The sequence below is a fragment of the Hemiscyllium ocellatum genome, chromosome 10 (genome assembly GCF_020745735.1).
Source record: "Hemiscyllium ocellatum isolate sHemOce1 chromosome 10, sHemOce1.pat.X.cur, whole genome shotgun sequence".
NCBI lineage: Eukaryota > Metazoa > Chordata > Chondrichthyes > Orectolobiformes > Hemiscylliidae > Hemiscyllium > Hemiscyllium ocellatum.
Genome location: NC_083410.1, coordinates 59,082,268 through 59,101,127, shown reverse-complemented (window position 1 = coordinate 59,101,127; position 18,860 = coordinate 59,082,268). Strand labels below are relative to the sequence as shown.

The 18,860-nt window shown below is 37.8% G+C and overlaps 1 protein-coding gene across 1 annotated transcript in view; it reads left to right on the top strand.

Annotated features, from left to right (window-relative positions):
- LOC132819774 (serine/threonine-protein phosphatase 4 regulatory subunit 3B) overlaps positions 1 to 18,860 on the top strand; it is a 57,439-nt gene that overhangs the window by 1,530 nt on the left and 37,049 nt on the right. Inside the window, exon 4 of the mRNA XM_060831526.1 lies at positions 10,006 to 10,629. Coding sequence (XP_060687509.1) covers positions 10,006 to 10,629 — 624 coding nt within the window. The remainder of the gene's footprint in view (positions 1 to 10,005; positions 10,630 to 18,860) is intronic.

Below are 18,860 nucleotides of genomic sequence, written 5' to 3'. Positions count from 1 at the left end.
GACAAAATTGCCCTTGGGTCCCTTTCGAATCTTTCTCCTGTCACCCTAAACTGATGCCCTTCAGTTTTGGACTCTCCCATCCAGGAAAAACACCATGTCTATTTACACAATCCACGTCCCTCATGATTTTATAAACCTCCATAAAATCATCCCTCAGCCTCTGTGCTCCAGGGAAAACAGCTGCCGCTTATTCAGCCTCGCCCTATAGCTCAAATCTCCAATCCCGGCAGCATTCTTGTGAAGACACATGAGTTCAGCCATTTCAATTTGTGCTTTGTTTCAGAAATTGGAAGCTTGCAAACAACCTTTAAACAGATTGACATGGTGTATGTTGGGTGTTTTTGTTTAACCTAGTGCATAAAATCAGTAACATTAAGGGAAGGGTATTTATCTGTTGTTTTTCTCATTATTTGTAAAAGCTGCATTATTGAAAGATTGCTATTTACTGGAAGATCTGTTGCATGGCCAAATATATTTCTAAACAATACCCACAGTTTAGAATGCTAAATATATTTTAACGTTCAAATTGGTATGGAAAGCAATTTTAAATAGAGTCAGGGTTGTACAGCATGGAAACAGATCTTTCGGTCCAATTTGTCCAAAGTGACTAGAAATCCCAGATTAATCTACTCCCATTTGGCCTGTAAACTCTTCCTATTCATGTACCCATTCAGTTGCCTTTTAAATGTTGTAATTGTACCAGCCTCCATCACTTCTTCTGGCAGCTCATTTCATACACACACCACTCGTGAAAAAAGTTGCCTCTTAGGCCCCCTTTTAAATCTTTCCCCTTTCACCTTAAACCTATGCCCTCCAGTTTTGGACTCCCCAACCCTGAAGAAAACTATCTTGGCTATTCACTCTATCCATACTCCTTCATGATTTTATAAACCTCTATAAGGTCATCCTTGCCAGTGGTATCCACATCCTTAAACAGTTTAATTTTTTTGTCAAACATTGGCATTTTTTGAAATTTGAGAATGACATCAGTTCCTGCTTTGCAATGCTAAGTGCACTTAAATTCTTTGGATGTGAAGCACTTTGAGACGATGGTTGATTGCAAAAAGCACTAATACATGTAAGTCTTTCATATTAAGTATGATACTTTGCAGGTAATTAAAAGTTTATTCTGCGCCAAACTATTAACTGCCGTAGTTTTTACAATAATTAATAATCCACATTGATTCTAAGTGTGCTAAATGAAAAGTTGAATTTTGAATTTCATTGGCGTTCCATTGTCTTAAAAACTTATGCAAATTTGTTTGGAGTTCTGCACTGGAAAATATTTAATTGTACATACTCATTTATCTTCCATATAAAAAGGTCGAGAATATGGTATCACTATTTCTGTTGCACACTTTCTGATGTTTCTCTCAGCCCTCTTATTCAACATTTTTCAGGTAGGAATTGGTGGTTGGTGTGGTGGATGAGGAACCAGTTATGGCCACAAGGTTGCTCATAATGTGGGTTTTCAACAACAGTGTTGCGCTCAGCTTCCTTGCCATCTACTCTTCCTGTCCCTTCTTGTCACACTGATCCACTGATCTTTCACATTATTTATAACTTCTTTCTACCAGCATGTCACTGCGGTATAGCTTCCTCACCACCACCACACAAGCACAGTCATTTGCTGTCTGCTCATTTCATAAAACAATCGCACCCATAGCTCTGCAATGCTTTTTTTCAGAATGTGGGGAAACGTGAAGAATCTTTTGAGTTTATGCAAAATCTGATGATTAGGTTGTTTGTTTGCACTTTCATGCATTTTTCCAGTTAAATAGATGCATTGGATTTATAATGGGGGAGGAGCTAATAAAATTTGGGCTTTATACACTCAGTTTTGTCCTTTTCACTCTTGCTGATGGATTTAAATGGTCAGTTTTGTTCAGATTTTAATTTCTGTTCAAGCCAATGCATCTCTAGTTTATCAAATTACTTATCTTGGCAATAACTTTATATCTCTGATTTCATCTTAGTAAATCTTCATTGTACCACCTTAAAGGACTTCAGTATATCTGTAATAGTGTCCAAAACTTGTTGCTGTACTTCAGTTATGGCCTAACGATTTTCCATCATTAAGCCTGTTATATTCAGTGGGCCTATAAAACTAATGAGGATCATAATGCAACACAATTCTGTAGATAACAATGTGCAAGTCTAAGTTATTTGAAATATAAATTATATAAATGCAATCAAACAGTGCAGTTCTTAGCAACTTGGGTCTTGTTTGTTCAAGATTGCCAGATTGTATTATTATTAGTGAAGATAATATGAAGATTGAGCCTATCCTGTGAGTAGACCACTAGTAATCGGACTGCTGAGCTGTTGGCAATTAGGATGCAGCTGCTTAATTTATGCAAATCCTTTACCCAAAAAAGTTAACCATTATTTAATATTAAATTTCAAAATTAGTCTTAACATAATGTTAGCAAACTCAACTGTGCAGTCAATTTTTGTTCCATCTTTTATCTTTTAGTTTTTAAAAATGTGTTTAAGTTCTCATATCTTTTTTAAAAAAAAACACAAAATAAAAAGAATTGATCTGAATTCACTGTTTTCAGTCAACTTCAACTGTTAACAGTTGGTTGTTTGCTAAAGCTGGTTATTCCAGTACTTTCTTTATATATATACTACTCATTGTAATGAGACTATACTACTCTTGCAAGGACCTGTTTTCTCTCTGTCCACTGCATGTTTAATTCACACAACTGATGGAGTATGTTTTCGCCTTAGACCACTTTTGTTTATGTGTTGGCATAGAAACCTCAGTGTACACAAGAGTTGTCAACAAAATGCTTTCAAAAACTTGGTTACATTCCGAACTTGTTTTTAAAAGAATGTTTAGTTGGTTTGTCCCCAGTGTTATTGCTGTCCCCATGTCACCTGCTCTAATTACAATTTCCAATTCTTATCAAAGCATGCTTCTTATTTGTGAAGTTTGGGAGATATTAATTCCTTGTTGACTTGTTGTGATTAACTCTAATAGCTACTAAATTTTCAATCCTCTTGTTGGCCATTCATTGACAGTGGAAATCACACTTTGCTCATTTTGAACATTTCTTTCCCTTTTAATCTCTGTTTTAGTGAATGTAGATCTGCTTTTTAAAGTTTCACATTTAGAAGGTATGCTGTCACCTTAATGTAATCGGAATGAAACAGCATTCAAATCTCCTTCTTTAGTGACCTTGTGATAAGATGTGTGGGACACTTTACAACAATCCAATTGTAGTTTGTCTCCTATTGTACATAACTCATCCACTACCAATGCTATCATCTTCAGTGCCTACTATAAAATAGACTTAAGTTATGCAACATTTTGCTGCGCCACTCTAGCTAGATGGATTGTAAATTGTATCCCTGTTATAAGTTTTATGATATGCAATCTTGATTTCACAATCTTCGTAACTACTTGTATGGCAGACTGTTCCTATGCTCCTTTGAGAACTCTGCCATGTAGTCAGTTTTGTGCATGCTAATTCACGTTCTGTAGTCAAGCTAGTAATTTGGCAGTTTGGTTATATTGTTAAGTCACTTAGTTATATTTATGAAGAAAGTGTTGCATTTATGGGTGGTGACTTTATTTCAAAGTGTCCTTGAAATTACATCCATGGGTGGAGTGGTGAAATAGAAAAAGAAGCAAATTGCTCATATAAAATCATAGGATGTTTTAAAGTGAGCATTTTTTACCCAGGATTTTTTTAATTTCTTTTTAAGAAGACAGTATATTTTAATTGTAAGGTATGCTACAAAAGCTGACCGCGATAGCAAGTTTGGCTAAATGCAATAATAGTAGTCTCAATAAGGATGCAGATTGTCATAAACAGTCTTAAATTTTGAATGGATTATACTTTGAAGACTACAGTGAAGCAAGCTTTGAATTGGTTTTGGAATTTATAGTTCTTCATGCAGACGAGTTTGAGCATGGTAGATGTATGTTGATTGAATAAAGTCTGTCTGAAGTTTTGTTATAAAGATGTCTTCTCGAAGAAGTAAACAAGTCTTCTGTGGTATTGTTTGACCTTGGAAAAAAAAATCTGAAACAGTGCTGCAAATAATGAGGAATGATGCATTTGCTTGTCTAAACTGAACAATAATACTTAAAATGTTGAAACCATGGAATAAAAGGAAAAAATGGCAGCAAGGATTTCGGTTTACCTGAGTCACAGTAGTGGTCAATGATTGTATTTTGGACTGGAGGAAAGAGTACCAAGGTATTGATACTAAGACCACTATATATAATATTCATAATATAAGTATATATATTAATGCCCTAGATGCAGTTTCAAAATTTGGATATAGTCAGGATGATAGAGTGGACCCATTTCACAAGTAAGTTAATGCAGAGGAATGTGATGTGGTATATTTTGGTAATAAGAATGGGGAGCGGCAACATAAAATAAAAGGCACAGTTCCAAAGGGGTTGCATAAGTAGCAAAACCCGAGGATGAAAATGCACCAATTTATTAGTAGCAAGTCAGGTTTAGAAAGTTTAATAAATGGATTTTATGAATAGAAATGCAGTATGGAAATTAAAAAATTAACTTAAGCTTTCTGTTTACAAACATTCAAAAGACTCTTTTTTTCTTCTTTTGCAAATAGTTTACAAGTGCATGAATTCACATGTACTTTTAATATTATCCATCAGTATAGACCTACCTGAGGTGCTACTTTAGCCAAGACAGGTTGGAAACTTTCAAGGAAATTTCTTTTTAACTGTCCCCTCAAATGTGATTCTGTATCTTTACCTATCACTCTGTGGACCTTTGCACGGAATTTGTAATTCATTGAGTTTGACACTCTGTTCTGGATTTGGGTATTCACATGTTTGACAAAAGGCATATTTTGTTCCAAGTTGAAGGGAAAAAGATACTCCTTACTAGGTGTTAAAAGTTTGCACAGAAGAGCTTACGTTTGTGGGTGCACATTGAGCAGTTAGTCAAGACCGTTAGCTGTGTTGCATTAAAAAGTCCTGTTTGAGACTTGTCCAAGAAGAAGCTTCATGCCCTCTGCTTTTGATTTTATTTCTACTCCCTTTTTATTTTTCTAATCCACCTGTTCAGAGAAATTATTACACACCTCTAAAACAGATAGGGTTTTACCCAGACACCTCAGTCAAGGGATAATAGGTACACTCTGACTCCATCACAAGAGGGCCCCTGCCATGCTCAAACTTCTCTGCATGAAGAACAGTATATTCCAAAACAGATTCAGAGTTTACTTAACTAATATTCAAATTATAATCCATTCACATTTTAAGACCACTTATATAGACATGTACAGCAGGAAACAGACCCTTCAGTCCAACTGTCCATGCCGACCAGATATCCCAACCCAATCTAGTCCCACCTGCCAGCACCTGGCCCATATCCCTCCAAACCCTTCCTATTCATATACCCATTCAAATGCCTCTTAAATGTTGCAATTGTACCAGCCTCCACCACTTCCTCTGGCAGCTCATTCCATACACGTACCGCCCTTTGCGTGAAAAAGTTACCCCTTAGGTCTCTTTTATATCTTTCCCCTCTCACCCTAAAACTATGCCGTCTAGTTCTGGAATCCCCGACCCCATGGAAAAGACTTTGTCTATTTATCCTATCTATGCCCCTCATAATTTTGGAAACCTCTATAAGGTCACCCCTCAGCCACAGATGCTCCAGGGAAAACAGCCCCAGCCTGTTCAGCCTCTTCCTGTAGCTCAGATCCTCCAACCCTGGCAACATCCTTGTAAATCTTTTCTGAAACCTTTCAAGTTTCACAACATCTTTCCGATAGGAAGGAGACCAGAATTACTTGTGACAATTTGCATCCCTATTCAGACTGTTGTTATTGCATTTAGCTATCAGACTTGGATTATGCTGTCACAATAGGCTATTGTGGTATACCTTGAAAATTTACTGTCCTCTTAATAAAAATCCTAGGTGAGAAATGCTCATGTTAAAAACATCCAGTGATTTGATATATGGTGAACTTGCTTCATTTTCTATTTCGTCATTCCTACTCCCATGGATGTAATTTCAATGACACTTTTCATCACCATAAAACCACATACAAATGTGTTACTTCCAACGTAAAGATAACTGTAAATGACTAGCAATATAATCAAACCACCAAATTACTAGTTTGACAGCAGAAAGTGAATTAGTATACACAGGATTTATATTTCTCCAGTTTCCTCATTTCCCCTCCTCCCACCTTATCTCAGTCAAATCCCTCGAACTCAGCCCCGCCTTCCTAACCTGCAATCATCTTCTTGACCTCTCCGCCCCCGCCCCACTCTGGCCTATCACCCTCACCTTGACCTCCTTCCACCTACTGCATCTCCAACACCCCTCCCCCTAGTCCCTCCTCCCTACCTTTTATCTTAGCCTGCTGGACACACTTTCCTCATCTCTGAAGAAGGGCTTATGCTCAAAATGTCGAATCTCCTGTTCCTTGGATGCTGCCTGACCTGCTGTGCTTTTCCAGCAACACATTTTCAGCACAGGATTTATATAGCCTCCATGGCAGAATTTCCTATGCTTTGCATTGAAGGATGGTTCCACATATTTATCAATGCAATAAAAGTCCTCAGTTAAAATTGTGATTCACTGTTAAAACTCTAGATTCTGTCGATTCTTACTTGTAGAAAAAATAAATATTAAAATATTATACCATCTTGTATTGAAATATTTCACACAGCTGTGTTGGCAAATGGAATACCTTTTTAAAAATTTTGAAAGCGTTGAAGAAAAATGAAAGTTCTTGCTACAGTATCTTCTGTTTGTAGAAGATCCTGTTTCCTGAACTTACCTTATCCACCTGGTTGCTACGTACTATTCCCTCTTACCCCAACCCATCTTCTTCCTAAATCTTCCACTCGGTGGCTTTCACACTTGTCAATTCCTTCCTGGTTATCTGTTCTGGAGGCAAAGCTCCAGTGTTGCAGAGGTTTGAATCCTAAAACTTTACAAGTGCTGAACGGGAGGGTTTATAATTCATTTTTTCAAATGCTCTTGCTTGCTGCTACTCCTGAATCAATGCTGTTAGTAAGGATTCAGAAGAAGAGCAATGAGACAGATTCAACTTTGAATTTTTTGTTTTAAAAACATGGATTATACATGCCCCAGCTGGGAATTCTACAGCTTTGAATCTTACCTGGATCTTGAAAGGGAGCACAAATATAAGAGGGGCAAGTAGTGAGAAGGATCGAAAAGTGTGGCACTGGAAACGCATGGCAGGTCAAGCAGCATCCAAGGAGCGGGAAGTCGATGTTTTGGGCATTAACGCTTGTCACATCCCTGATGAAGAGCTTATGCCCAAAGTATCAACTCTCCTGCTCCTTGGATGCTGTCTGACCTGATGTGCTTTTCCAGCACCACATATTTCAATTATGATCTCCAGCATCTGCAGTCCTCGCTTTCTCCCAAGTGATGAGATGGGGAATGAGAGGCATGGGGAGAGGCCACTACAAAAATGCAGCAATCGAATCTTATAGAAAATAGTATTAAATTTAACCTTATGCCACTTAAAAGACTAAGGGCCTCATTAACTTATCAATATTATCCCCGTTAAACGTTCTTTTAATTTTAAAAGACCTTGCTGTTTGACTACAATTATTAGTGACACAAATGACGGCTCCTCCGAGTATCTTAAAATTTGATCCAAACATGCACTGCACGCATCATTTTGCATGCTTCAAAGCTGTGATTATCTAACTCATTAGTGTGAAATCCCTTGCTAATACTAGCACTTTTGCCTGTCATCTTCCACTTGCCCCAATCCTAATTTTCAAAATACTGTCCCTTGCTCAAGGGAAACTCAAGTTATTATAGCTGGTAAACTTTGTGTACACTGCCAGTTATTAATGGTATATACAGAATGAAAATCTGAGGCTCAAAGCTTCAGAATCCCTCAAAATATGTAGTATCATGTTGCAATTTTGGCACCTACAACTTTGAAATTTTCATTTTTGGGATTTGAATTATTGTTTGCTCTTGTTTTTATGGAATGCATGCACTATTAAATTTTTGTTAAGTGTGGTGCTGGAAAAGCACAGTACATCAGGCAGCATCCAAGTAGCAGGAGAATCAACATTTTTGGCATAAACCCTTCATCAGGAATGGAGTCCGTGTGGGATCAGTCGGTTCTGTTGGCAGGCATTGAGGAAGGAGGTGTAGCTATGATAGTGAGTCTACTTTAGGAAGTGGCTGAAGAGGTTCAGGACAGAGGAGATGACTGAGGGTTTTGGGGGGGGGGGGGGGTGCAGTGACAGAGACTCACTCACATGCTTGTAGAGAGAGAGGAGGAGAACTTCTTCAAGATAGGCATCCTTGGAAGAGACTTCTCCTAGTTGATTTCAATCTGACTGTGAAGGTGAGGACTGCAGATGCTCAGAATCGAGAGTGGTGCTGGAAAAGCATAGCAGGTCAGGCTGCATCCGAGGAGCAGGAGAATCAACATTTTGGGCATAAGCCCTTCATCAGGACTGAGGCTTGTGGGCTGAGAGATAAATAACCACACTCTTGACTCTGATCTCCAGTCACAAGTAACAAGTGCATGATAACTTGAACAGGCCAACTTATGTACAGCCTGTGTGGAAATTTCCAGACTATTGCACAGTTAAGGTGTTACATGGCTTTAGACCTGCTACACTGCTTATCTGTTATATTACCTATCAACTGGCAATCTGGTAGAGAGCAATTTTATAGTTTTGCAGTCACAATGAAAAAATATTGCCAGAACTTAAACCATTGAAGTCATAATTTTCTTTTTGCTGCCTTTGAACCTCCCCAAAGTGTAGGAGTGAAGTAGGTCTGTAAACATTTCAAGTCTTTTTTTTGAGATGTGCAGTAAATGGCTGTTACACCCAATTGGGCTGTGAGTTTGCATTGAGGATTGGTTAATGGACACAAACTGGAATAAACGAGTGACGTTTTGGTTCATAGACTATTTCAGCTGTTTACAGTTTTCACTGACTTTTTTGGGGGTCAAGTGTAATATATGTTTACATTTGGTGGTTCAGTTAAGTGCAAGAATAAGATTTAGGAGGGTGCAGAGGCTGCAAAATAATTTATACAAGTGAATATTTAAGAATGTAGCAGATGATTATGATGTTGAAAACATGAAGTTACCAATGCAAGGAAGATAAACATTATGTAGAAGGATCTGGTTTCCTGTGTATAAATCAAAGTAAATATGCATAAACAGCAAGCAGTTAGGGAACTAAATAGTATTATAATTTGATCCTTTTCTCTTGAAATCTAAAAGTAAAGAAATCAATAATTGCTATTACATTGGGCTTTGGTAAGACCACACTGACCATGCTGTGTACAGGTTGGTTCACCAAACAAAAGGGAGCTTTGCCTAAGTTCACTAGACTGATTGCTTGACAGAGATCAGATTTTTTTGATACTAAATGCTCACGGCCAAAATGATTTTTGGGTCAGAAGATAACCATGCATCTAATAGCGAAATAGGTTGGGATGTCATTTGGCTTATTATTACTGCTGCTCTCTTTTTCTGATATCAGATGTGATTGAGTTTGTCATTTGAGCGGCATGTAAAGCTTTTTAAAAGAAAAGCCTTGCTAGGTGGTTTATACCTTGCACTTTTGTTGTCATTTTGCTATAGTATGGTATTGTAAACACATGTTAACTGTTAAGGTGTGCTGTGCTCTAGCCAGTCAACTTTTGTGGACTATACAAATGATCGTGGATGACAACATAGCAATGTACTGGTTATTTTAAATTAAATCATCTCATGACAAAAACCTGCCGTCTAAATATAAAGTATCTGAGATTGCTGTACATGGTCTATTGTATTTACATTTTGAGAAATTGCTTATCATTTCTTTGAAAAGAAACATTGTTAAATATTATAAAAATCCTGTACACTTTGATCTTAATTGTCCCTAAGCCGCCTTTCTGACAGGTATGCAATGAACAGTAGATAAATGTGAAATACATTTAATTTGCAGGTTGCAGTAATAGGATAAATTTCAACTGAACCATTTATTGGCATTCACAGGTGCAGGGACGAGATCCATCGTTAGATATCACTCAGGACATCATTGATGAGTCTGAAGAGGAGCGATTTGAAGAAATGCCTGAAACTACTCATACAGTTGATCTTCCACCATGCGAACTAAACAAACTGGAAGAGATTGCTGACTTGGTAACCTCGGTTCTCTCCTCTCCTATTCGCAGAGAGAAGTTGGCACTGGCTTTGGAAAATGAGGGCTATATTAAAAAACTGTTGCAGCTATTTCAAGTTTGTGAGGACCTGGAGAACACAGAAGGTCTACATCACTTGTATGAAATTATCAGAGGAATTTTGTTCCTCAATAAAGCAGCACTGTTTGAAGTAATGTTTTCAGATGAGTGCATTATGGACGTGGTGGGGTGTTTGGAATATGATCCTTCCTTACCTCATCCCAGAAAACACAGAGAATTTTTGACCAAAACAGCCAAATTTAAAGAGGTTATACCTATCACTGACACTGAACTGAAGCAAAAAATTCATCAAACATACCGGGTGCAATATATCCAGGATATAATTTTGCCTACCCCATCTGTATTTGAGGAAAACTTCCTATCCACACTAACGTCATTTATATTCTTCAATAAAGTGGAGATTGTTAGCATGTTGCAGGTGAGTTAATTTTCAGCGATATTAACAATTTGATTTGTAGATTTAATGTCTCATCTATAGCAAGATTGGACCTTGCTCTGGATTCAGACAGAGAAGCCAGCATGTTCCCCCTTATGTGAAGGAATAAAATATGCTTTGGAAATGAAAGATGATCGTGCAATAAAAACGGAACTTTATTTCTGCTACCTTTATGCTCTGAGTGATTTATGCCTTACCTCCTGTTGAGATTTGTTTACATTAATTTTCCTCTACTAACATAGTTGGTGTGTTTCAGAGCAATGTTTCCAGGTTGCTAGTCAAGTTAGATTTGGGAAATTTTGAGCTATGGATGTGTATCAAAAATTGATTCAATCCAAATGTATTTGACATTAAAAGGTTTTACAATGGAAAATGCAGTTCCAGCAGCCTGTCTTGAATTGTACCTTATTTGGGTGAGACTAGAAACTGGTATAGGTTACAAGCAGGCTTTATATATGAATGAAAAGTAGATAGCTGAAACATTTAAAACTTCTTTTGTTTTTTTACAGATCCTGAATTATCTGGGTAGTTTTTTTTTATTTTAGGTTTCCAGAATTTGTTGGATGTTTTTGTCCATTTTTGTTTTATCTGTCGAACATTACCTGGCTGAAAATTGAATTTCCTTTTCAGGAACAAATTTACTTTTTAGTGCGCAACTTCACCACACAGTCTAGCAGCATCGATGGAGTGAGAAGTAGAATTGGCATTGAGAGTCTGATGTGACTTCTTCAGAGGAAAACTCGCAATGGACTCAAAGCTAACACCTGTTTATTTCTCTACGATTCTGCCCAAATACACTAAGTTTCTCCACAATTTTCTAATTGTATCAGATTTCCAGCATCTACAGTATTTTGTTTTTACTTGATTGTTTTAATGCTAAGTTTGTTTGTTTAATGCCTACCCTATCTAAATGCTCTTAATTTGATTTCCATGTCAGTTTAAAAGTGTGCAGTAGTTGAATGAATTTCCTAATCTTCATGTTGATGCAGATGATTGGAGTCTGATTCTCTATACAGGATGCACATTTTGTTTTAACAAAATTCTGATAATGTAGACTAATTAGGATGAGTTGGAGGACCCTGTTGAAATCTAGCTACTGGTAGCTATCTTGGGAAACATCTTATTTTGCAGAGGATGTAAACGGCAAGAAGTACATAAGAGTAATCATATCTATAGTGATGAGCATACTGATGAAAGACATATATATCAACCTAAGTGCATAGTTACAAAGTAAAATGCAACCATTGATGAGACCACAGTTTATGTTGAGGGCTTAAATAATATTTTTGTTCTTCTTGATGAGTCAGATGATCTGCAGTTTTCAACGACTTTGTATCAGAAAGGATGCCTGACTATGGAGCTGCATCAGGTGATAAGAAATTTTAGGTGTTGTCAGCATACACAGAACAGCATGGTGGCTCAGTGGTCAGCACTACTGGCTCACAACACCAGGGACCTGGGTTTAGTTTTCCTTTGGGCGACTACATGGAGTTTGCATATTATCCCCATGTCTGCATATGTTTGCTCCACAGTTCAAAGATGGCTGTGTTAAATTACCCATGGTGTGTAGGCTATGTAGATTAACCATGGGAAATGCAGGGATAGAGTAGAGGGATGAGTCTGGGTGGGATGCTCTTCAAAGAGTTGGTGTGGATCTGTTGGGCTGAATGGCCTGTTTCCACACTGTAAGGATTCTATCATCTATGACTTGTATCGAACACTCAGCAACAAACAGGTTAAACCAGACCATGTGAAACACTGGTGTCCTTTTCAATTCATACTTTAATATCGCATCTAATTTCTTATCCATCAGAGAGCACGTGGTATTACGTACACTCTATGACTAATCTAATGCTTCCCATTTTCTGTAAACTGTAATCTATCCAAAATGCAATTATATTTAACTTGCCCTTACTTGCTGTTATGCAGGGATAGATCAGGTGATTTGATCAAGAAACAAAGTGTAACTGGCTCTGATGCCAGTCTTTAAAATTTAGAAGCATATTTGTTATAGAATGTGGATTTCGTTGGTTAAGTCAACATTTATCGCCCGTCCGTAATTGCTCTTGAGAAAGGCAATTAGAGATAAACCACTGCGGTACTTGAGGGTTTAGGAAGAAAGTTTCTGGATGGTGTGTGACTGGAGGGCAACTTGCAGGTGATGGTTTTCGCATGTATCTCGTGTCCTTCACCAAGTTGTAGAGTTTGCTTGTTTGCAAGGTACATTTGATGAATTTGCTGCAGTGTATTGTGTTTATTGTACACTGCTGCTACTGTCACGTTGTTGGTGTGGCACCTAATTTTGGCACAAGCCCTCAGATCTTAAAGCCAGCTTTGCAGGGTTGATTGGAAAGGGTTGTTGTTTTTGTTTCTGGTACTTAAGCTGATGCCGGCTAGTCAGTCCATTTTAATCCTATTTAGGAAATATTTTAGTGGTTTAGTACAATTAAATACCTTTCTGGGCTAATTCAGAAGGCATGAGAGAGTAAGGTGCATTAGTGTTGGTCGGGAGTCGCATAGGCCTGATTAAGTAAAGACAATAGATTTCCTTGGAAATATTTTGACCAGATGTCTGTACTGATTGATAATGGTTTCATGGTCATCCTTGGACTAGGGTTAATTCCAAATTTTTAATAGAATAAATTTAACAATGGGATTTGGACCCTTGTCACCAGATCATTTGCCTGAGCCTCTGCATTTCTGGTTGAGTTAAATTATTTCAACACTGCCTCCCCTTAAATTTCCAGAACTTGCAGCTCAAGCAAACATAGAGATGGTCAGAGGTCATAATCTTGCTGCTCATGGTGAAACTATGTTGAACATACGTTGTCTTAGGTAGAGTCTTCAAAGAAAATGCAGCACAGGATCAGACCCACCTCACCAAGCCTGCAATGACACATGATGCCTTTCTAAACTAAAACCTCTTGTTTCTGCATGGTCAGTATCTCTCTATTCTCTACCAATTCATATATCTGTCAAGATGCCTCTTAAGCATCACTTTTTTTTGATGTGCTTCAACCACCACCTTGCCAGCAAATTCCAGGCACTTGACACCCTCTAGGAGAAAGTGAGGACTGCGGATGCTGGAGATCAGAGCAGAAAATGTGTTGCTGGAAAAGTGCAGCAGGTCAGGCGGCATCCAAGGAGCAGGAGAATCGACGTTTCGGGCATAAGCCCTTCTTCAGGAATGCCCTTTACTTTAAACCTATGTCCCCAAGTAATTGACATTTCTACTCTGGGAAAAGACTCCGACTATCCATTCTATCCTTGCCTCTCATAATTTTGCAAACTTCTTTCAGTTTTAATGATTTTTCTTAGTTTTACATCAGAAGATGGTCATAATGGCAGTGAAACAATGGGATCAATTTGGGATGATTATCTATAAGTATCTGACCAGGATTGTTACGTTTTATTCCGTATATTTGACTGTGATTTTCTTTATCCACATTTCCGTGTTGTCAGCAGGCATATGGAGCATTGATAACAACCAAAAATGGACTAAAACACATTTGTATGTTTCAATAAGGTTGCAACTCAGGCTTCTATGTTCCAATAATTACAATCCAATCTACTCAACATCTCCTTGCAAGACAGCCCCTCCATAGCAGATATGAACTTAGTCAATCTTCTCTGGACTGCCTCCATTGCAAGCTTTCTGTATATTCCCTGAGGTCTGACTAGTGCCTTACATAAGGCCATAAGACAGGAACAGGATTAGGTTGTTTGCTGTATCAAGTCTATGCCTCTATTTGATCATTGTTGTGTTTCTCAACCCCGTTCTCCTCCCTCTGGTATAGTTTTAGCAAAATCTCTTGTTTTGTTATTTACTTTTGAAAATAGCAACCACATTTTTAAAACAAGAGGGCTGCGTACACCAAGAACAGCAGTTCACATTTTATATACGCTGCATCAGTCAGCCAGTATTTTAGATGGATGTGAATATAGGAAGTATAGTTGGTAAGTTTGCAAATGGTGCCAAAATTGGTGGTATCATCGATAGTGAAGAAGGTTATCTAAGAGTACAGAGATTTTGATTAACTGAGCCAGTGGGCAGAGAGTGGAAGATGGTGTTTAATTTGGATAAATGTGACTTGTTACATTTTGTTAAGATGAGCAACAGCAGGACTTGCACAGTTGGTGGTAGGGCTGTACGAAGTGCTGTCGAGCAGAGACACCTAGGGGTTCAGGTAGACAGGTTGGTAAAGAAGGCATTTGGCACATTTGCTTTCATTGGTCTGACCATTGAGTATATTAGTTGGGATGTCACTTTGCAGATGTATAGGGTGTTGGTGAGGCCACTTTTAGAGTACTGTGCACAGTTCTGATCATCTTTCTGTAGGAAGGGTATTACTTAATTGGAAAAGGTGCAGAAAAGATTTGCAAGGATGTTAGCAGGACATGGTGAATAGCAAAATCTTTTGCGTAGAGTAGGGGAGTTCAAAACTAAATGTGAAATGGACTTGAGGGCAACCTTTTCACAAAGGGTGGTTCCTATGCCAGAGGAAGTGGTACATGTTGCAGCATTGAAAAGTCATTTGGGCAAGTGCACAAATAGGTAAGGTTTAGAGTATTATGGGCCAAACACAGGCAAATGGGACTAGTTTAGTTGAGGAAACCTGATCAATGTGGACATATTGGACTGAAGAGCTCGCTTCCATGCTATATGACTATTGGTATCAGTCAAAGAACCACAAATTGTATAGCATGGGGACAGTATTTGGACTATTCTGTCTCTGAATACTCTTGAAAAAGCTGTGAACTTTATCCTGCTGTCTTGCCACTTGCCTGTATTTCTGTTTGTACTTTTCAGATTTTCTTTTAAATGTTATAATTGTATCAGACGACACTACTTCCTCTGGCAGCTTATTCTATCCATGCATCATCCTCTCCATGAAAAAGTTGCCCCATAGGTTCCTTTTGTATCTTTCACCTCTCACCTTAAACTAATGCCCTCTGGTTCTGGACTCTCCCTCCCTGGGGAAAAGACCTTGTCTATTTATCCTGTCCATGCCCCTCATGATTTTATAAATCCCTAGAACATCAACTCTCAGCCTCCTGCGCTCCAGTGAAGGAAAGTCCCAGGCTATTCAGCCCCTCTCGAAAGCTCAAACCATTCAACCCTAGCACAGCTTGTATCTGTGAGGTAGACAGCAATAATAGTTGAAGGTGACTATTTATAAAACTTAACCTATATGGCAAATAATTAATGTGTTTGTACCTTTTCTGAGTAATTGAATATTTAAATGTCACGTCAGTGAGTTGGACTCTTGGTTGCTTTTACAATGATATAGAGCAGACGCTAGAAAGTGGACACGGTTTCTCCAAGCATTCAACCTTTTAAATTTAACACATTTTCAATGTAAGCTGAGTTCAGCTCCTTTATTTTCAGAAATGGTAACATCAGGTGAACTAGAAAAGCACTACATACCATTTACATTAAGGTCAGTATGATTAGTAATGCTGCTATTACTTCCAGACTGATCTGTCTTGCAGTCAAGATTAGAGTAGCGCTGGAAAAGCATAGCAGGTCAGGGAGTATGAAGAAAGCCCTTCATTGGGAATTCCTGGTAAAGGGCTTTTGCCCGAAGCGTCGATTTTCCTGCTCCTTGGATGCTGCCTGACCTGCTGTGCTTTTCCAGCACTACTCTAATCTCCAGCATCTGCAGTTAAGAAACTTTGAAACAGTTCACAAGATTTATTCAATTCTAAACTTAGTTAGCTTTGCATCTTTCTTAAGTTAGCATTTAATTAACTGGCAATATCTATCAAACATTTTAATTTGTATTCATTTCTACATTGGAAAGATGCAATGTCTATCATATCCTCTAAGATTGGTAGTTCCTTTCGTGGTGTCAATATGTTGCCTTTTGTACAACTTAATTTTGTTTCAGTTTTAAGGAATTTCATTGTATGCTGTTTTACAAAGGTGTTGCTGTGTTTGAGTTATAAAGTAAGCCTTTATAGGTTGGGACTTTTTTCACTGGAGCATAGGAGACCGAGAGGTGACATTTTAGAGATTTATAAAATCATGATGGGTGTCTTTTCCAAAGGGTGGGGGATTTCAAGAGTTAGGGGTGCATATTTTTAAGCTGAGAGGAGAGAGGTTTTAAAAAGACATGAGGGGCAACTTTTTTTACAGAAAGTGTGGATAATGTGGAATGAATTTCCTGAGGAAGTGGTTGGTGCAGGCACTTGGATAACTACATGAATAAGAAAGCTTTAGAGGAATATGGGCTAGGAACAAGCAAATGGGACTAGTTCAGTTTGGGATTATGTTAGGCATGGACTGGTTGGAACAAAGGGTCTGTTTCCATGCTGTAGTTGTGAAACTTTGAAATTCTGTGTACCAGAAGGCTGTGGATGCTACATTATGTTCATGTAGAGCAAGAGGGTAGAATTGAAATAGAATACCAGCATGATCATCATGAATGACAAAGCACTCCTAAGAAGCCATATAGTCTGCCTCTGTAATTATTTTCAATCTCCTTAAATTCTTGGGCTTAGCCAGTTCAGCATAAAATCTCAATTGGTGTATTTTTCTAAATTGTTCTTGTCTTTAGTTCAGTAGTTATTACAGCATAAAGAAAGGCTGTTTAGTCCATTGATTCCTTGCTCTCCTGAGGAGCAATTCACATAATTGTCACTCACTTACCCTCTCCCACATTCCCAGTACATTTCCCTTTCAGATATTTGTATTTAGAAAATGTTGAAATATATAGGCAAAAACCCTATTGAATCTAATCTTGATTGAGGGAGTGGAAAGATTAACTAATATAGCTGGTGAACCTTTGGAGAATGACCACAGCAAAGTTATTTAAGAGTGTTCTATTCGACCTAAATGTTCTCAATAAGGAAAAAGGCCTCAACTGATTAAAAAGTGCACCGGTCGAGAAAAATTGGTAAATAAGAGCACAAATAATGAGATATGTAAGCAAGACGTGATGAGGTATACACACAATTTTTAAAATACTTCTGAGAAACCTGCAAAAATAATTTTATGCATAATCTATGAACAAGGTCAAATAAAGATGAACATTTAAATAGAAGTATTATTAAATGATCACTTTACCTAAGTTTCCAGAATGTACAAATAAATGGACATAAGAGAAGGAAATGGCCAATTTGATATCTGGATATGGCAGTAGTGTTGAAGAAAAATGAATATAGTTGATGGCACCCTGTCCCAATGGCATTCATTTTCAAAATGCTGGCAGAGCTGGGAGATCAAATATCAAGAGGTTCTAACAATCTTCAGATCTCCTTTCATGTGTAAATTTTGTCAGAATGTCATGGGGTTTGTATTGTCTGATTTTAACTTTGAGTAAGCTTCTGCCACACAGAATGCAGGCTAGAAATACTGGTTAATTAAGGACAATCTTCATGAATTTGTAACAGCTAAATTACATCTGAGAAATAGAGCAAAACTCCTGATTTTTTCTGATGGAAATACCATGTTTATAGGAATATAATTTTTAAATTTCGTCTAAGGATGCTTTTGGATTAAATTAATGCAAACTGTAAAAGAGTGCAACAGTCTAACTGAAAAGATGATTTGAAGTCAGAAGAGTGGTAACTAACGTATCTTCAGAGTATTAAGATCTAAATGGTGGCCTGCAAATATCAATTTTTAGATCAGTGACCATTGTATTTGTGATTTACTGAGAGGTGGATGGGCTGCCTGCAGGTGGATAAATAAGTTAGTCATGACATTTATATTGGAGAAGTGAGTCATTTCGCTCCAAATTTGAATCAACCTAAGGAAAATGTCCCACTCCCTGCTTCCCAGGTGTTGGTGGTTGTACTTCATGTTGCATGTACAATGACTTTTTTACAGATACCTCTACTATCCATTGATACAGTAAGTTATTCTTCTCCAAACACACACACACACACACACACACACACCTTTTAAAGTATGTGATATGTTGGAAAGACTGAAAAACGTGGAGGAAAGGAAGTCAGCCATCCCATCCATATGAATGCCAAAAATAGAAAAGAAATGGCCCAAGTCCATAAAAATGATTTTAGGTTTGAATATGAATCGAAAGAAGATAAATTCTGGATACTCCTCCAGCTGCATATTGTCAGATCAACAATAATTAATAACATTAGAAAGAAAATTACAATTTCATGAGGAATTAGCATCAAATCTGGGAAGGTGGGAGGTATTCTACAAAATGCAATGCCCAAGTGAGGAGTAGGAAAACAAACTA